The sequence below is a fragment of the Suncus etruscus genome, chromosome 2, assembly GCF_024139225.1.
Source record: "Suncus etruscus isolate mSunEtr1 chromosome 2, mSunEtr1.pri.cur, whole genome shotgun sequence".
NCBI classification, from domain to species: Eukaryota; Metazoa; Chordata; class Mammalia; order Eulipotyphla; family Soricidae; genus Suncus; species Suncus etruscus.
In genome coordinates, this window is record NC_064849.1 from 131,917,692 (window position 1) to 131,938,898 (window position 21,207).

Below are 21,207 nucleotides of genomic sequence, written 5' to 3' on the forward strand. Positions count from 1 at the left end.
TAATACAACTGTTGACAAATCTGAAAAATAATATCAACAACAACACAATAATTGTGGGGGACCTTAACACGGCTTTGTCAACACTGGACAGGTCAACCAGACTGAAACCCAACAAGAATATACTAGACCTGAGGAGAGAAATGGAAGAAAGAGGCCTAGTGGATATATATAGGACACTCCATCCCCAGAAACCTGGATACACATTCTTCTCCAAAGTACATGGGACATTCTCCAGGATAGACTACATGCTGGCACATAAAACATACCTCCATAAGATCAAGAGGATAGAAATTTTGCAGACTACCTTCGCTGACCACAAGGCTCTGAAATTATTTGTGAACTCCAAAGGGACTCAGAAGAAACACTTTAACACCTGGAAGTTAAACAGCCTCATGCTCAATAACCAGTGGGTCCGAGATGAAATCAAGGAGGAAATAAAAAGGTTCCTGGAAACAAATGACAATAAAGACACAAACTCTCAGAACTTATGGGACACTGCAAAAGCAGTACTGAGAGGAAAATTTATAGCTTTGCAAGCACACATCAGGAAGGAAGAAGGAGCTTACCTGAGTAGCTTAATGACACAGCTAATAGAACTAGAAAATGCTCAACAAAAGGACCCAAGAATAGGAAGACAGAAGGAAATAACAAAGCTGAGAGCAGAAATCAACGAAGTGGAAACTCAAAAAACAATCCGAAAGATCAACGAAAGCAGAAGTTGGTTCTTTGAAAAAATAAACAAGATTGATAGACCACTGGCAAACCTAACAAAGAAAGAGAGAGAGAGAAACTTGATAACTCGTATCAGGAATGAAAAAGGAGAGATCACTACTGATATGACAGAGATTCAAAGGGTAATCAGAAACTACTTTGAAAAACTCTACGCCACTAAAAATGAGAACCTGGAAGAAATGGATAAATTCTTGGACTCTTATAATCTTCCACGGTTGAAGGAAGAGGATGTAGCATATCTAAACACCCCCATCACCATTGATGAAATTAAAACAGTAATCAAATGTCTGCCGAAAAACAAAAGCCCAGGTCCAGATGGATTCACTAATGAATTCTATCAAACTTTCCAAGAGGAACTACTGCCAATCTTGGCAAGACTCTTTCATGAAATTGAACAAACAGAAACACTTCCAAATAGCTTTTATGAAGCCAACATCACCTTGATACCTAAACCAGACAGAGACGCTACCAAAAAAGAAAATTACAGACCAATATCACTGATGAATGCAGATGCAAAGATCCTCAACAAAATACTGGCAAATAGGATTCAATGCCTCGTTAAGAAGATCATCCACTACGATCAAGTAGGTTTCATCCCAGGAATGCAAGGCTGGTTTAACATCCGTAAATCTATCAACATAATACACAACATCAATAACAAGAAAAATAAAAACCACATGATCATATCAATAGATGCAGAGAAAGCATTTGATAAGGTCCAACACCCATTCTTGATCAAAACTCTCAGCAAGATGGGAATGGAGGGAACCTTTCTCAATATAGTGAAGGCCATCTACCACAAGCCAGTGGCAAATATTATCCTCAATGGAGAAAAACTGAAAGCCTTCCCTCTAAATTCTGGCACAAGACAAGGCTGTCCTCTCTCACCACTCCTATTCAACATAGCACTGGAAGTACTTGCTATAGCGATTAGGCAAGAAAAGGATATCAAGGGAATCCAGATAGGAAAGGAAGAAGTCAAGCTCTCACTGTTTGCAGATGACATGATACTCTACTTAGAAAACCCTAAAGACTCTATCAAAAAGCTTCTAGAAACAATAGACTCATATAGCAAGGTGGCAGGCTACAAAATTAACACACAAAAATCAATGGCCTTTCTATATACCAATAGTAATAAGGATGAAATGGACATTAAGAAAACAACCCCATTCACAATAGTACCACACAAACTCAAATATCTTGGAATCAACTTGACTAAATATGTGAAGGACCTATACAAAGAAAACTATAAAACTCTGCTCCAAGAAATAAGAGAGGACACACGGAAATGGAAACACATACCCTGCTCATGGATTGGCAGGATTAACATCATCAAAATGTCAATACTCCCCAAGGCATTATACAGATTTAATGCCATCCCTCTAAAGATACCCATGACATTCTTCAAAGAAGTGGATCAGACACTTTTGAAATTCATTTGGAACAATAAACACCCTCGAATAGCTAAAGCAATCATTGGGAAAAAGAATATGGGAGGAATTACTTTTCCCAACTTTAAACTGTACTACAAAGCAACAGTTATCAAAACAGCATGGTATTGGAATAAGGATAGGTCCTCAGATCAGTGGAATAGGCTTGAATACTCAGAAAATGTTCCCCAGAGATACAACCATCTAATTTTTGATAAAGGAGCAGGAAATCCTAAATGGAGCAGGGAAAGCCTCTTCAACAAGTGGTGTTGGCACAATTGGATAGCCACTTGCAAAAAATTAAACTTAGACCCCCAGCTAACATCATGTACAAAGGTAAAATCCAAATGGATTAAAGACCTCGATATTAGCCCCAAAACCATAAGATATATAGAACAGCACATAGGCAAAACACTACAGGACATTACAGGCATCTTCAAGGAGGAAACTGCACTCTCCAAGCAAGTGAAAGCAGAGATTAACAGATGGGAATATATTAAGCTGAGAAGCTTCTGCACCTCAAAGGAAATAGTGCCCAGGATACAAGAGCCACCCACTGAGTGGGAGAAACTATTCACCCAATACCCATCAGATAAGGGGCTAATCTCCAAAATATACAAGGCACTGACAGAACTTTACAAGAAAAAAAACATCTAACCCCATCAAAAAATGGGGAGAAGAAATGGACACTTTGACAAAGAAGAAATACGCATGGCCAAAAGACACATGAAAAAATGTTCCACATCACTAATCATCAGGGAGATGCAAATCAAAACAACGATGAGATACCACCTCACACCCCAGAGAATGGCACACAGCACAAAGAATGAGAATAAACAGTGTTGGCGGGGATGTGGAGAGAAAGGAACTCTTATCCACTGCTGGTGGGAATGCTGTCTAGTTCAACCTTTATGGAAAGCGATATGGAGATTCCTCCAAAAACTGGAAATCGAGCTCCCATACGATCCAGCTATACCACTCCTAGGAATATACCCTAGGAACACAAAAATACAATACAAAAACCCCTTCCTTACACCTATATTCATTGCAGCTCTATTTACCATAGCAAGACTCTGGAAACAACCAAGATGCCCTTCAACAGACGAATGGCTAAAGAAACTGTGGTACATATACACAATGGAATATTATGCAGCTGTCAGGAGAGATGAAGTCATGAAATTTTCCTATACATGGATGTACATGGAATCTATTATGCTGAGTGAAATAAGTCAGAGAGAGAGAGAAAAACGCAGAATGGTCTCACTCATCTATGGGTTTTAAGAAAAATGAAAGACACCCTTGTAATAATAATTTTCAGACACAAAAGAGAAAAGAGCTGGAAGTTCCAGCTCACCTCAGGAAGCTCACCACAAAGAGTGATGAGTTTAGTTAGAGAAATAACTACATTTTGAACTGTCCTAATATTGAGAATGTATGAGGGAAATGTAGAGCCTGTTTAGGGTACAGGCGGGGGTTGGGTGGGGAGGAGGGGGATTTGGGACTTGGGTGATGGGAATGTTGCACTGGTGATGGGTGGTGTTCCTTTTATGACTGAAACCCAAACACAATCATGTATGTAATCAAGGTGTTTAAATAAAAAAAAAATTTTAAAAAAAAAAGTAGCAGAGAGAGTGCTTGCTTCGGCAGCACATATACTAAAATTGGAAAGATACAGAGAAGATTAGCATGGCCCCTGCACAAGGATGACACATAAATTTGTGAAGTGTTCCATAAAAAAAAAAAAGTAGTAGAGAGTGGTCGGAGAGATAGCACAGCTGTAGGGCGTTTGCCTTGCATGCAGCCAATCTAGGACAGACGGTGGTTCAAATTCCAGCATCCCATATGGTCCCCCGAGCCTGCCAGGAGCAATTTCTGAGCACAGAGCCAGGAGTAACCCCTGAGCATCACGGGGTGTGACCCCACCAAAAAAAAAAAGTGGCAGAGAGAGTTCAGCACAGAGCACTTGCTTTGCCTGTGAGACATCTTGGGTTTTATTTCAGCCATCACAGCGCAAGAGCAGCCAAATACCAAGAAGTAGCAACTTGCAGAACAGCTTTGTGCTTTGACAAGCTGCTGCATATTTTAGCTGAAGAGGGAGAAGAGGAGAAAGGTACCTAGGTACCACTGTAACTCTGCTCTTGATCCTAGCCTGGGTTGCTGAGTTGAGTGGAACTGCCTATTCCCCCCATTCCCTCTTCTGATGTTGCAATGAGAGGGGGGGGCAGATTCTTATTTGTAGTGTGCACCAAGGGTCATGCTCTTCCTTTTGTTCTTTGTTTTTGGGTCACACCCAGCTGTGCTCGGGGCTTACTCCTAGCTCTGTGCTCAGGATCACTATTGAGATCACTCCTGTAGTTTGGGGATGATAGGGGGTGCCATGGGTGGATCCCTAGTTAGCTGCATGCAAGGCAAATGCCATCCCTGATGTACTATCACTCTGGCCCCAGAGGGACATACTCTTTAGTTGTGGTGCTTGCACATGACCTTACTGGGGATCACATTCCTGATGAGGTGCTTTGCACACCCCGGCCTCAGGGAGACTGGAATCACCTATAGCATCAGGATCTCAGACAGCAGAGCAGCCAGAATCAGGCCTAGCCTGTGCAGCTGCACAAAAGAAAAAAAAAAAAAAAAAGAATTAGTTCTATTACTTACTGTAATAGAAACTGACTTTGTTCCACTTCATCTTGAGGTTTCTAGGGAAAAAAACAGCGCATCAATTCAATATAATTAGTTAGAAATTTAACATTCAAAATTTCGATACTGTGATAAAAAACTGAAGCTTCATGCTCATTCCCACTTATGCTCCCATTTCCACTGCTCTCCCAGATCCTGAAATCTGACCTTCCTCTTTCTGCTTCTTTGACTAGTATTTTCCATTTTCTAATTGGCTGCTTATTTTAGTTTATATAATTTCTTAAAGGAAAACCCATTTTGTAGCATATATCAAAGCTTTTAAAAGCTCAATAATATTACACTGCATGTATATATCATATTGCATTTATATATACTCATCTACTGATAGATTCCCGGGTTCCTTCCACCTTTGGGCCATACAGTAAGTAATAGTTCTAGAAATGTGGGTATTCAAATTTATTCTTGAGTCCCTGGTATCCTTTTTTCTTTTCTTTCTGTTTACCATTTTCAATTTTTGTATATATCTTTATTTAAACACCTTAATTACAAACATGATTGTAGTTGGGTTTCAGTCATAAAGAAAACCAACCTTCACCAGTAAAATATTCTCATCATCAATTCCCAAAATCTCCCTCTTTCCCCCACCCCACTTGTATTTGAGACAGGCTTTCTACTTCCCTCATTCATTCACATTGTATTGATATTTGTCAGTGTAGTTATTTTTCTAACTGCACTCACCACTCCATGGAGAGCTTCATATCATAAGCTGAACCTTCTAGCCCTCATCTCTATTGTATCTGAGAATTATTACAATAATGTCTTTTAGGGCTGGAGAATAGCAAGAGGTAGGGCATTTGCCTTGCATGCAGAAGGATGGTAGTTCGAATCGAGGCAACCCATATGGTTCCCCTGAGCCTGCCAGAAGCGATTTCTGTTCGTTTTTTGATTTTTGTTTTTGTTTGTTTTTGTTTTGGGGCCACACCCAGCAGTGCTCAGGGGTCACTCCTGGCCGTCTGCTCAGAAATAGGTCCTGGCAGGCACGGGGGACCATATGGGACACCAGGATTCGAACCAACAACCTTTGGTCCTGGATCGGCTGCTTGCAAGGCAAATGCCGCTGTGCTATCTCTCTGGGCCCCAGAAGTGATTTCTGAGTGTGGAGCCAGGAGTAACCCCTGAGCACTGCCAGGTGTGACCCAAAAACCAAAAAAAAAATAGTCTTTCATTTTTCTTAAAGACCTTAGATGAGGGCTGTGTCTGTATCTCTCCCTCTGACTTATTTCACTCAGCATAATAGATTCCATGTACATCCATGTATAGGAAAATTTCATGACCATCTCTTCTGATGGCTGCATAATATTCCATTGTGTATATGTACCACCGTTTCTTTGGCCATTTATCTGTTGAAGGGCATCTTGGTTGTTTCAAGTCTGGCTACTGTAAATAGCACTGCACTGAATATGAGTGTGAGGAAGGGATTTTTGAATTGATTTTTGTGTTCCTACGGTATATCCCTAAGAGTGGTATAGCTGGATCATATGGGAGCTCAATTTCCAGTTTTTTTGAGGAATCTCCATATTGTTTTCCATAAAGGCTAGACTAGACAGCATTCCCACCAACAGTGAATGAGAGCTCCTTTCTCTCCACATCCCTTCCAGTACCGACTGTTCTTGTTTTTTGTGATATGTGCTAGACTCTGTGGTATGAGATAGTACCTCATTGCAGTTTTGATCTGCATCTCCCTAATGATTAGTGATGTGGAGCATTTTTTCATGTGCCCTTTGGCCATTTCTATTTGTATTTCTTCTTTGAGAAATTGTTCATTTCTTCTCCCCATTGTTTAAGTTCTGTCAGTACCTTGTATATCTTTTATATTAACCCCTTATCTGATGGATATTGAGTGAATAGCTTCTTCCATTCTGTGTGGGTGGGTTTCGTATCCTAGGCATTATTTCCTTTGAGGTACAGAATCATCTCAGCTTAATATAGTCCCATCTGTTTATCTCTGCTTCCTGTCATTTGGAGAGTGCTGCTTCCTCCTTAAAGATGCCTTTAGTCTCAATGTCATGAATGTCATACCTACATGTTGTTCTATATACCTTATAACTTTTCTTTCTTTTCATGTGTGTGTGTGTGTGTGTGTGTGTGTGTGTGTGTGTGTGTGTGTGTTTTGGGCCACTCCCACCAGTGCTCTATGGTTACTACTGTCTCTATACAAAGAAATCACTCTTGTCAGGCTCAGGAGACCATATGGGATAACAGGGATCAAACTCAAGTCAGCTGCATACAAGGCAAACACCCTACCCACTGTGCTATTGCTGAGGTCCACCCCTTTTTAGGTATATAAACAAACATCAAATTTCTGTATCATTTGGCAATGATATGTTAAGTTTTTTTAAAGAACAGCCAAATCATTTTCTAAAGTGCCTGCAACATTCTACATTCTAATTAGCACTAAACAAGAATTCCAGTATCCCCACATTCTCATCAATACTTGATACTCTACTTTAATGATAATAGCCACTGCGATCACACATTTAACAAGTAGATTTTACTTTTTAAATTTTAAATGTTATTTTATTGAGGTTTTATTTGCATTTCTTGAAAAATAAATGATGTTATATATCTTTTCATGTGTTTATTGGCCATATGTCTATCTTTTGGGGTGAAATGTCAGGTCTTTTGTTCTTATTGACATGCAAGAGTTTTTGTATAATTGCTGGCTTTCACTACACAAAAGAATGACCAACAAAAAGGAAATAGAAGAAAAAAAGAAAGAAAGAAGAAATAGATAAATGATGAAAGCCGCAACAAAATATTTTAAAAATGGGTTTTTACCATTTGTAACTTATTCTGAGAGATATCATTTCCAGTTTTTAATATGTACTTAATCAATTGTAGCATACCTGTAAAATGTCATCCTCACTAAGAAGAGTTATTTTATTTGTACTCAATTGCTTTTGTGGATCTTCTCTGAGTTTAAACCCAAGTTGAATCTCAGGAGAAAGTACACCTAGAATAAAATACAACAATAAATCATTTATAACACTCTGCTTTGAAATGACTGAAGGATTAAAAATAACCTTACTAGGAGCTGGACAGAGTAGAGAGGTCTTAAGAATATAACTTGCGGGGCCGGGTAGGTGGCGCTGGAGGTAAGGTGTCTGCCTTGCAAGTGCTAGCCAAGGAAGGACCGCGGTTCGATCCCCCGGCGTCCCATATGGTCCCCCCAAGCCAGGGGCGATTTCTGAGCACATAGCCAGGAGTAACCCCTGAGCGTCAAACGGGTGTGGCCCAAAAACCAAAAAAAAAAAAAAAAAAAAGAATATAACTTGCATATAGCTAACCCTACTTTGAACCCACAGGGTCCCCCAAGTATCATCAAGTGTACTCTTGGAAACACCACTGGGGTAATCTAGGTAACATCCTCGGGCCTTTAAAAGTGCTGGTCCAGCTGGCACAAACATATTTCAAAGACTGATATGTAATGTAAAAGCTACATAATTGTTAAATAAATGAAAAGTCAAAATATTTTATGGTCATGATATAAGCAAATATATCTAAACAAAACCATACACACAAGCAAGAAACTTGATAAACTGACAGAGATTTTCCTATATAAAACTTAAGAGTTCTGTGAGGCCAGAAAGACAGTACAACAAGTAGGGAGCTTGCCTTGCAAAAGGTTGATCCTGGCTCACCAGGCTCAATTCTCAGAATCCCAAGCACTGCCAGGAGTGATTCCTGAGTACAGAGCCAGGAGTTACCCCTGAACATCTAAACAGGTGTGGTTCAAAAAAACAAATAATAATTAAAGATTTTTGTACTAAAAATATCATGAATACTATTCATAAATAAAAAGTTAAAGAACAACAAAAACTACACTTTATAGAAAAGGCCTCAATCACTCAGTCTACCTGGTCTGTGTGAAATGCATTTCTATATTTTATATATGTGGTTTGGGAACACACCCTGTGATCTACAGGAACCACTCCTAGTGCTGTGCTCCAAGGTTGAGCTCAAATGTTTTATACAAGTGGCTGTGAGAGCAGGGACCACAAACGGCCCTCCATACAAAATTTTGTGGCCCTGCCCTAGAGGAATCTTTTTTTGTTTTGTTTTGTTTTAGTTGTTTGGGTCACACACACCCAATGTTCAAGGCTTACTACTGACTTTGCACTCAAGGATCACCCCGACTCTGCCTCCTGCGGCCCCCAGGAAAATTGAGTTTGAGACCTCTGCTTAGGGAATAGTTTAACTAGGGAGTGTGGGGGGTGGGGATAGGGGGCTGAGACTGTCTGAAAGACTGCAGATAATTAAAAGGGGTGATTAGGGGCCGGAGAGATAGCATGGAGGTAAGGCGTTTGCCTCACATGCAGAAGGTTGGTGGTTCGAATCCTGGCGTCCCATATGGTTCCCTGGATGCCAGGAGCGATTTCTGAGTGTAGAGCCAGGAGTAACCCCTGAGCACTGCCGGGTGTGACCAAAAACAAACAAAATTTAAAAAATTAAAAAAAAAAAAAAGGGGGGGGGGTGATTACAGAAGCAGAGAAGCAAATGAAGCTCTTACTCAGAACTGTTCCCCTCCCACCCACATCTGTAATACAGTGAAGATTAAATGACCTGGTCTCATCACAGACAAAAATAAAATAATTCCAATACTAAAGCCACAGCGCCACCTGCAGAAAGTCAAAGTAAGTCAACCCAAATGCAGAAACTGCTAGCAGTTGTAAAAATAAGATGGACACCATCAAAGGAAATCAATCTCCACAAGTCAAATGCAAAACCAAAGCATTGTTAATCAATATGTATCCACGTAGGGGAATGAAAATATGTAAAACAATTAGCACAGCTCAAGGAATACACTTAGAGCAACACAAATATTGCACACCTAACCTCTAGAGTGCTGATAGATGATCTAGGAAAAAAAGGAATGGTAATACATAAAAGAATGGTATTAAATAACCAAAGAGATGGACTTAATATACATAGAAATTTGGATTTCAAAAACATGGATACACATTTTTTTCCAATGTGCATTCTCAAGAATTGATCATGTATTGAAACACAAAAGAAGTCTTATTAAATGAGTGAAGACTGGAACATCTTTTTTAAATCATAATTGTTTGTAGAAATCGCAACTACAAGAAAAGGGAAATATCTCAAATATGTGGAGAAATACAGTATAATTCTGAATAACTCTGGGTCTAAGAACTCAAAGGAGAAATAAAACCTTACCTTGAGAAGAACAAAAATAAAGTGATGAGTCATTAAACACTATGGAATACAGCAAAAGTCTGCATTAAGAGAGAAATTTATTGCTATACAGGCCATATCAATAAACTCCAATGGGTTTTGAAAAAGATCTAAAAACAAAGAAGATGGAAGATTTAAAAGAGTACTCAGCAAAGACATTACCAAAAGAATAAAAAGACAATCTGTAAATAGGAGATAATATTTGCATATCATGTATTTGACAAGAGATGATATTCAAATTACATATAAAGACCACAGAACCTCAACAACAACAAAATTTAGCAACTCAACAGAAAAAAAATGGACAAAATTCTTCAATAGTCACTGCTCTACAGAAAACCTACAGACACATGAAAAAAATTATCAGTGTTACCTACTATAAGTGAACCAAAACTCAAAACCAGGAGGAAATACTACTTCCAATCAGTGAGAATGACCGAGATAAAAACAAACAAAACAGAACTAAAAACAGGGCTTGTCAAGAGAAACTAAATAAAAAGATATGAAAGCTGCATTGGTAGAAAGTGTCAGCGGCTGGAGCGACTGCACAGCAGCAGTGTGTTTACTTTACACGATGTTCACCCAGAATGGACCTGGATTCGATTGCCAGTGTCACCAACCCAGGAGCAATTTCTGAGCACATAGCCAGGAGTAACCCCTGAGCATCACCGGGTGTGGCAAAAAAAAAAAAAAAAAGAAAAGAAAAGATAAAAGTACAATACCTGGCAAGTACATGAGTAATACTGCAGAAACTACTAGTAAGTCCCACAACCATCATATGTGTATCTCAACTCAGAGTACAGCCCTCAGTATGTGCAAGCATTGCAGCCTACTATGAGAACCTCCCCTGGCATGAGCACATTTAAAAATGCAGATGACCCACAACTGGGCATAAATGGAATCCCCAGTCACTTCAACAACAACATAAACAACAAGGGCCAGAACTCGCGGCCAGCAGGCCTCAAACGGCCCTCCATACAACATTTTGTGGCCCTGCCCTAGAGGAATCTTGTTTTGTTTTAGTTGTTTGGGTCACACCCCCCAATGTTCAAGGCTTACTACTGACTTTGCACTCAAGGATCACCCCGACTTTGCCTCCTGCGGCCCCCAGGTAAATTGAGTTTGAGATCCCTTGCCTTGCCTTGCCTAAGGCTGACCCAGGTTCTAATCCCAGAATCTCATATGGTCCCCCAAGTCTGCCAAGAATAATTTTTGAGCATAAAGCCAGGAATAACCTCAAAGTGCCAACAGAAGTGGCCTCAAAAAAACAAACAAACAAAAATAACAAACAACAAAGGAAAGAGAGGAGAGGAGAGAATTGCTATTTTTTAAGTCTGAAAATGACAAGTATTGACAAGAAATTAGAGATTAACAAACTTTGGTATAATGTTGGTAAAAATTAAAATTGGTGCAGATCATAAAAATGTAGATTCCTCTTAAAAAATAAAATTAGAAAAATTAAAATGGAGGGGTAGAAGTTGGAAAGATCATACAGTGGGGAGGCCATTTGTCTTGCATGAGGCCAGCCTAGGTTTGATCACCAGTATTCTATAATGTGCCCTAAGCCTGTCAGAAGTAATTCCTGGGTGCAGAAACAGTAAGTAGCCCTACTAATTCTGGGTGTGACCATAAAAAAAAGCGGAGGTGTAGTTCTGGTAAACCCCAGTCCAATGGGGACTGAGAAACAATGCATCCTCAGTCCTTTAACCCATTTATATAATACCACCAGTAGTGGTCCTCTGAGAACCCCTAGAGAATAAACAAATAAATAAAAATAAGTAAAGTGTAGGGGCTGTTTTGCATGCAAGAGGCACAAACTCAGTTGGTAGCGCCACACGTTCCCCAATACAGCTGGGAAAGACCCCTGAGCATGGAGTCAAGAGCAATTCATGAGCACTGCTGTGTATAGCTGAAAAAATGACTAAATAAGGGGCCAGATAGATAGCGTGGAGGTAAGGCTATTTGCTTTGCATGCAGAAGGATGGTGGTTCGAATCCCGGCATCCCAGATAGTCTCCCATGCCTGCCAGGAGCAATTTCTGAGCATAGAGCCAGGAGTAACTCCTGAGTGTTACCGGGTGTGACCCAAAAACCAAAATAAATAAATAAATAAATAAATAAATAAATAAATAAATAAATAAATAAATAAATAAGTCAATTAAAATGTAAATATGGATAACCCGGAAGTACCATTCATAGGTAGTTATCCAAAGGATATGAAGACACTAATTCATAGATATTCACACTCCTATGTTCTCAACAGCTTTATTCAGAAATAACTGAAACATGGAATCAACCTAAAAGCCCATCAAAAGACAACTGGGAAAGAAACTTGATAGAAATACTGCTCCACTTCTAAAAAACAAGGTAGAACTAGAACTGGAAATGATTAAGCTAAATGAAACAAAGAAGTGAAAGATAATTATTGAATACTTTTATTCATATGTGGAATATGAATTACTAACATGAAGCAGGGCCAGAGGTAGAGTACATGCTATGTATAAGACTCTGAGTCTGACACACATAACCAAACCAAACACCTGACAAATAAAATTCCTAGACTAAATAAAAATTACAGAGGTTACCAAAAGGTAAGGGGTGAGTAAGGGGGAAGAAAATAGGGTGGCAGGAAGGCATGGAACTTTGGTGTTAGGAATGGTAAGTTACACACATAAAGGTATGAAGGAATTTAATGTATTTTAAGTTAATATATTTAATTTAATAAATTAAATTTATTTTAATGAAATTTAGTGTATACTAATAAAATATTTTAATATGACAGAAAAAATAGGAAATGGAGTAAACTACTTGCAACATAAATATATACAACTGTTTTACTATATTTAATATGTAAAATGCTCTTAAATCAATAATGAAATGAGATTACACACAATACAATTCAGACACAAAAGGAAATTGTGAATAATCAACATTAAAATAAGTATAGCCTTATTTCTATTCAAAAATGCAAATTAAAATTAACAGATACTTTTCATTTGGCAAAGACCACAAAATGTGTAAGTTGGATCTAGAGAGAAAAAAGTCAAAAGAAAAATATGTCAAGTTCTGATTTCTGTACAGAAGCAAATCCAGGGGCCATGGCTCAGCCATAGGGCGCAATGTTGGTATGTGCGAGGCCCTAGAGGACAAGCAATGTACAGTAAAATGACTCTATGACCAATGAAGATAATATAGAAATCCTTCAATGTTATTCGGGAATTTTTTTAATATTCTCTACTATTTCTGATATCCTCCAAAATAAAAGTAGCTTACATAAGGAAGTCATAAAATGAAATAACCTATCACTTAAATATGTTGTGAATTGATTCTTTTCAACTATGAAAATCAGTGAAGGTGGGGTGTGGTGGGACATCCAGTGGTGCTCAGAACTGGCTCTGCGTTCAAGGATCACTACAAGTGGTGTAGAGGACTATATTTGGTGATGTAGATTAAAACTATGATGGCCACATATAACTCCTTTATTATCTTCTTGGCTCCACACACAGATTTTAATTTTTATCTGGATGAAACATATTGGTTATTAAAAAAAAAGTACTACTTATTTTCACAAGCAGGTAGGTCCTAAGGCTAAGCTGGAGAACTAGGAGCTGGAGTAGGAAGAAAAAAACAGAAACCACTTTCATATTTTTCTAGTCCTTTCTAGACATTGTAAATGTCTTCCAAGAAATTAAGATCAGGCCTGAGAGATTGCTAAAAGGCTAAGTGCATGTTTTGCATGCAGGAGGCTCAGGTTCCCTTCCTGAGACTGTATAGTCCTCTGAACACCAAAAGAGGAAATCCTCAAGCAAAGGGCCAGGAATAGACCTCAAGCACTGCAAGACGCTGCTACTTAATCCAGTGACACTAAACACAAAAACAAATCAAAAAGGAAAATACATGCTATAATTAGTACTATGGTCCTTAAAGTAATAAACCATATCAGATCTTAGAATTTATTACAGTTGTCTATTAGAAACAAACTGTATAAATTAAATAATAGTACTAAGTATAAAAGGAGAAAAGAATTTTTAGAATAATAATAGTTAGGAAATAATAGTTAGGAAATTAAATTAACTTAACAAAAAGAATAATTTCTCACCTTTCCCTGTTGCATTTATATCAGGATGGAGACTGTACAGAGATCTAAGAGATGCATCTTGATCAAAGAGCAACCTTTACAATACAAAAAGAGTGTTATGCATCATAAATAAAAACATTATAATCACTTTATTATATCTAAATTTATAAAAATTCTTATTTATATCACTATTAATATTTCTACTTCAAAAACTGATTTCAGGAAGGTACCTTTCTTAGTAAAGATGAAAAATAAATTCAAAACCAAAATAAAAGGGGACTGGACTAATAGTATTGCAGGTAAGACACTTGCCTGGCACATAATCAACCTGAGTTTAATTCTAGGCACTTTCAGGAGTGACCCCTCAGTTAAGAGTCAGGTGTTAAGCCTTGAGAGTCACTGGGTATGGCACCAAAAAAAGAAAAAGAAAAAATAAAAGAAGCATAAGAAAATTAAAAAGACATATTCATGTGGTCAAGTTAATTTTTAGAAATATCCTGTCATTTTGGATATTTAGAAATAAAGGGAAATATAAAGTGTTTGAACAGAGAGGAAATGAGCAGCTGATGTAAGGGAACAGCACTGGGGGACCTTTTCCTTCACATTTTTCTAAAACCACAGAAAATTAGATTAGAACTGCGGGGTTATATGTGAGTATTTTCATAGTATACAATGACAGAGTTTTTTTAATTGGAGGCTTCACTACTTTAGCACTGAGGTAGAAAAAGTCCTTAACCTGAGGAAGGTGAGGGGGTCCAAATGTAGTAAGGGACACCAACTGACAGAATGGTAGTAGAAGCATAGCGGTTGCTGACTGGAAAGAGTTAGGTGTCATTTTTCTTTAAAAGAATTATTAATCAGAATTTTAAAGTGAGAAAACAGTTAAGTAGATTCTTGCAGAAGGTATATAAATGTTCTAAGCACTGAGGGCCTTGCATGTGGCCAATCCAGGTTTGATCCCCAGCACCCCATGTGGTCCCCAGAGCCCATTAGAGTGATCCCTGAGTGCAGAGCCAGGAAAACCCTGATCATATCCATAGGGACAAATGCAAAAATTAACAACTACATAAACCTAAAATGCTTTTAAGGAACAAAAGCAACTACTACCAAAAAAAGGTGACTTACCAAGCAGGAAAAGATATATGTTTGCATATAACATGTCTAATATGAGGTGGATAAGCAAACTCTACACTGAAATCACATTACTTTACAGCAATCTTAGCATTTTCTTTTGTTTCTCACTTTTTAATTTTCTACTACTTCTGTTATATTATCAAAAAAATAGTGCTATCACCTATGGCAACATGGACACTTACAATCCAAAAGAAAAAAAAATGTCTCTATAACCACATAAGCCATTCTTTGAGAACATAGAGGGTAAGTCTTTTATTTCCTTCTCTCTTGACTATAATAGCTTCAACGGTGGCCCTAGTTGTAGGGACGTGCCCCAGATCAAGAAAGCCAACATTCTGAGATAAACTTTTCTGATCTTATGAACCAGCAGGTGGAAATGGGAAGGGAAGAGTGCTTGAGTATCCTGAAAGAAAGAAGCTTAAAAAAAGGAACCACTTCACTTGTTCTGATTCAACACAAGCCCTGAACTGACTGCTTGCAGAGCTCAAAGAAGCTTAACATGCTTTTAAACCTGGACATTAATATTAAGCACTGCTTAAGTTCTAAATTAACCTTGAGTAATATGCAAATCAGATACAAACAAACAACCCAGCAAAAGCTCTGAAAATTGACCTGAAGTCATCAAAACCCACTCCAGGAAAATAAAATAATGTGCATATATTATTCTTGGCAATGATATGAGACACCTTATTGTGTTGCTCTTATATCAATCAGGGGCAAAATAGTCCTTTGTTCATCTTAGCTTGATGCCAAGGTTGGTAGCCAGAGTTGTTTCAGGCGCGAGGTTTTGGAGGAAGAAAATAGGGAAAGAGAGGACATTAAAAAGGGAAAAAAATAAGAAATATTTAACCTAATTAAAATTAAAAAAGATTTCATTGTCAAAAGGATGTGCATCCAAAGATCTAGTCAGATTGACCAACTGTAGAAAAAAAGGAAAATCAACCCTTTGAATTCTAATAAGATTAAGAATCTAGAGCATTGTATATGAAATATGCAGGATATAATCCAAAAATTCTCAACATAAAAAAAATTAACTGTTGAGAGAAAAAAACTGACACATGCCAACTACCTTACATGACCCAGATGTTGTAAAATTAAGACAAAGTGTTAAAACAGTTATTGGAATCATATGTGTAATAAAGGTTATCAAGTGGATTTATCAAGTGAATTAAAACTGATTTTCAGGCTGGAGAGATAGCACAGCAGTGTTTGCCTTGCAAGCAGCCAATCCAGGACCTAAAGTGGTTGGTTCGAATCCCGGTGTCCCATATGGTCCCCCATGCCTGCCAGGAGCTATTTCTGAGCAGACAGCCAGGAGTAACCCCTGAGCACAGCCGGGTGTGACCCAAAAAAATTTAAATTAAAAAAAAAACCTGATTCTCACAGAAAAATGAAAGAGAATTAGATGAAAAATCTCTGAAACTCTGTTTTATATAAAACGTACTATTTCCCCAGATGGAATCAATAAAAAGAAAAGATGACAATACCAAGAAAACATGAAGAAAGAACAAAAGTTTTGTTTTCCAAAGAAATCTGGAGAGATAAGAAGAAGAAAGAAAAAAAATTAAATCAGGACTGCAGATATCTAAAGGACGGGATGATGGTCCAACAACCTCACTCCATACTGCTTTGCAGACAGTACCCCAGTTCTAACAGTAATGACTGTAAACTGCCTGTTAAACATGCAGAGTCTCAGATTCCATCCCACAACTCTAGAAAAAAAGCTGAGATTCTTAGTTTATAAATTCTTTGACAACTCTAGAACATGCCAGGACTGAGTGAATAAAGTACTAATTTATTTGGTTAATTCCCTATCAGCCAAACATCCAAGACTTTACTCAAAAGTCAAGCTCCTGAAACCCAAAATATAAAGAACTCATACTTCCCAACCAAAAATTCCAGCAACCCAATCTAAAAATGGACAGAAGGTCTGAATAGGTATTTTCCACAGTACTTACAGATAGTCAGAGGCACATAAGAAAATGATCAGCAGCCCTTATTGTCAAAGATATGCAAGTCAAAACCGCAGAAATCTCATCTCTCACAGTTAAGAATAGTCTATGTACAGACTGGAAACCAAGATTGGCAAAGGAGAAAAGGCACTCTGATGTACTATTTGTTGGTGGCTGTATAAAGTGATAATAGCTCAGTGAAAAACAGTGAAGCCATTGTAATAAAGGGTCTTTAAAAAAAATGAAATGTAACTCAGCCTTGTCTTTGCATGTAAAGTCCTGAGTTCTGTTTCAGTACCACACACACATAAGGAAATATCCAATAACCCAGATTATCACTCCAAGGCATTTATTTATTCTAAAGGAAAGTAAAGACAGAGAGATGGTACAGTGAGTAGGACACTTGCTTTGCACATAATCAACTTGAATTTGATCCCCTACATCCATATGGTCCCAGAGCATGCCAGGATAATTTCTGAATGCAGAGCCAAGAGTAACCCCTCAGTACCACTTAATGTGGACAAAAAAATAGTAATTCATAAAGATTTAAACTCCTGTTCAAAGTAAAGAAATTTATAATAGACAAAACATGGAGTCAATCTAAATTCTTCAACAGATGATAAACTAGGGGTTTTGTGTGTGTGTGTGTGTGTGTGTGTGTGTGTATATATATATATATATATATATATATATATATATATATATATACTCAATGGACTATTACCCTATTGTTAAAAAAGGAGGGGAAATATGGGATACATGCTGGGAACAGGGGTGAGGAAGGACAACATTGGTGGTGGGAATGCCCCTGATTCAATGTCACTATATACCTAAAATACTACTGTGAATGATTTGTAATCTACTTTGGTCAAAATAAAAATTATTAATAAAAAAGATATGAAATCATCTTTAGGACAAAATGGATGATTTTGAGGAAAGTAAGCTAAGTTAAATAAATTAGTTGAAAAATTTACTGGATGGTTTCACTCATAAGAAGCATATGAATAACTAAGGCAAATGAACTGACAATATCCAATAAACACCTAGACTCAATGAATCTTACTCCAGAGAAAAGAGTCAAAGGGGTTGGGAGATGGGTAGAGGGATAATTTGACAACTGAATGACACTGAAGCTTTGGTGATGGGTGCAGTATGATACTATCAATTAAACTTTTAATTCTAAAATATATTAAAGTCAGCTTTAGCAAACTCTAATGACTACTGAGGCTAACTAAGGTCACCCTGGCCTCCCAAGTTCTATGCATACTGCCACTCCCTGATCATTACACATTTTCTGAAACCAACAATGAGTTTCTTTTAGACTTGTCCAAAAGTAGTGTCCCCGGTTTAACTCTTGTGCCTATACCAAGCAAGATAGAGAAATAGCTAGAGAAGTTCAAAATTCACTTCAGGGGGAAGATTGTAAATAAACATTATTTGTAGGGGCTGGAGAGATAGCACAGCGGTAGGGCGTTTGTCTTAGAGGCTGAAGGATGGTGGTTTGAATCCCGGCATCCCATATGGTCCCCAAGCCAGGTGCGATTTCTGAGCGTAGAGCCATGAGTAACCCCTGAGTGCTGCCAGGTGTGACCCAAAAGCCAAAAATAAATAAATAAATATTATTTGTTTCTTGGGTTTGGGGGTTACAATAAACAGTGCCCACAGCTTATTCCTGGCTCTGCATTCAGGGATCACTCCTGGAAGTATTAGCTGCGGGGTTTGAATCCAGGTCAGGTGAGTTCAAGGGAAGCTTCCTGGATTTTGTTCTTATATTTGGGAGGCATATTGGCAGTACTTTGGACTTACCCCTGAGTCAGGGATCACTCAGGGGACCATCTGGGGTGTCACAAATGGATCCAGGTTCACTGTGTATAAGGTAAGAATCCTACCTGCTATTCTATCGCTTCAACCTCACAAGGGTAGCTTCTTAATCTCTGTACTATAACTCCAGCCTATATATATATATGTATATATGTGTATGTATGTATATATATGTATGTATATATACATATATACATACACACATATATACATACATACACATATATAGGCTCAGGGGCATTGCTCAGCTCAAGGGTATTGCTATCTATCCTGTTAACTCTCCAGGACACCAGAAGATTTTCAAGAACTGAACTACCCTCTTGAAAATTTTATTTTTAGCTGAAACCCAACTATGAACATTTCTGTAACAACAGTGCTTAAATAAAGGCATTATTTTTATTAAATAAATAAATAAAAATGTAGAGGCCAGAATGACAGCACAGTGGTAGGGCATTTGCCTTGCACGCGGCTGACCCAGGACAGACCTAGTTTTGATCCCGGTGTCCCATATGGTCCCCAAACCAGGAGCGATTTCCGTGGTCCCCCAAGCCTGCCAGGGGCGATTTCTAAGCGTGGAGCCAGGAGTAAACCCTGAGCACCACCGGGTGTAGCCCAAAATCCAAAAAGTAATTTTATTTTTATAAAAGTATGCTAGTTGGGGCCAGGGAAATGGCTAGTTTGGGTTAGTGTGGGTTTTGTATGCAGGAAACCCAAAATCCAGAGTGGACTCTCAGCCCTTTATAAAGTTGAATAAAAATTTTTTTAATAAAAACAAACAAGTTTTTATTATTCTAGTCCATTTGGTTGTAACCTATCTCCCCATCACACTTCCCCCACCCCCCTAAGGAAAACACCTGATACCACTTTCTAAAGTTGAGCTACATGAGTTGTTTGGAACAAAACCAAACCACCAGGGAAAAATGGTTAGCTTTGGGATGCTGAACCCAAAGTAAGAAAGATTTTTAGTAGGTATTTTTTCCTGGTGTTTCTTGGTGATTTTTCGCTTGTTTGTTTGTTTGTTTGTTTCATAGCCACATCCAGCAGTGCTCAGGAGTTACTCCTGGTTCTACACTCAAGAAATCACTCCTGCCAGGCTAAGGGAGCCACCTGGGATGCTGAGGATCAAACCCAGGTCTGTCCAGGTCGGCTACATGCGAGACAAATGCTCTTACCCACTGTGCTATGGCTCCAGCCCCAAAGGTTTTGTTGCATTTTTTGCTTTGAGGTCACACCTGGTTGAAAAACTCCTGGTATCCTTGGGGGACCATCTGGGGTGTTGGGAAAACAAACCTGGGCAAGCTCTCTGCTCGCTGTACTATCATCTCTGGTCCCTTCCAGCTATTGCTTTGGAGTCACAACCAGAGGTGCCAGGGGGCTCCATCAGCCTCGAGCAAGCAAAACTTTAATACCCTATTTCAGAGGGTTGGGGGTGCAGCTCAATGCTTAGAGCACATGCTCGTCTCAATAAGTGCAAAGTTCTGAAATGAACCCCAGGCACTACGTAGGATCCACCAGGTTAAGATTTAGCTAAGCCTGGTCTAAGTTCTACAGGGAGCACCTGCTGCTGGATGGAGGAGGCCCGAATAAAAAAGGTCACTTTCTCATCTCTGAGAAAGTGTGCGGTTGGTTACCTTCTGCCGGGCAGTTCGTCTTCCTCCAGGTCACTAATCACCGACCCTTCAATCACCGTCTCGTCGCTGTCCCAATCCTCCTCCATCTTCGCTTCTGACGCACAATCTCTCTTCTCAGTCTCCTCTAACCTGCTCTGCACCCCTCATTCTTCGAAAGGCACCACCTATGGCCAGGGCCGGTGGGGAGTCAAACTCCCAAAACTTGCGGCCAAAGCTGGCCTCCTGCAAGGGAACCCTGTGGCGTTTCGTCTTCGTCTTTCAGATGGAGGCGACTTGGCTGCACACACCACCAGCAGGAGGATGCCCCACCGGAAGTGCCCCCCGAGTGGGCGGGGACACCCGCTCAGCCCACACTTCTGATTGGTTCCCTGGAGGAGGCGGGCTTTAGAGAGGTGGCCATTAGAACGCGAAGGCATCTCCCTCTGCACGTGGATCGCCTCTGAGTGCCATTGGCAGGAGAGACCCTGGAGTCCCCTGCAAGACGCTTCTCTGCCTGCGCTTTCCTGCACCACCCAGCCTTGGGGGGCCTTCCATCTT

At 39.0% G+C, this 21,207-nt stretch overlaps 1 protein-coding gene and 1 non-coding gene across 2 annotated transcripts in view; one reads left to right on the top strand and one right to left on the bottom strand.

The window, feature by feature from the left end:
• ANKRD31 (ankyrin repeat domain 31) overlaps positions 1-20,756 on the bottom strand; it is a 114,715-nt gene extending 93,959 nt beyond the window's left edge. Inside the window, exons 1-4 of the mRNA XM_049769077.1 lie at positions 20,671-20,756; positions 14,154-14,227; positions 7,706-7,812; positions 4,818-4,858 (exon numbers count right to left, since the gene is read on the bottom strand). Of these exons, the coding sequence (XP_049625034.1) occupies positions 4,818-4,858; positions 7,706-7,812; positions 14,154-14,227; positions 20,671-20,756 (308 nt within the window). The remainder of the gene's footprint in view (positions 1-4,817; positions 4,859-7,705; positions 7,813-14,153; positions 14,228-20,670) is intronic.
• On the top strand, positions 3,794-3,900 carry LOC126003174 (U6 spliceosomal RNA). Its single transcript, XR_007493710.1, has one exon. It is a non-coding gene; the product is annotated as a U6 spliceosomal RNA (small nuclear RNA).
• Positions 20,757-21,207: the final 451 nt, after the last annotated feature.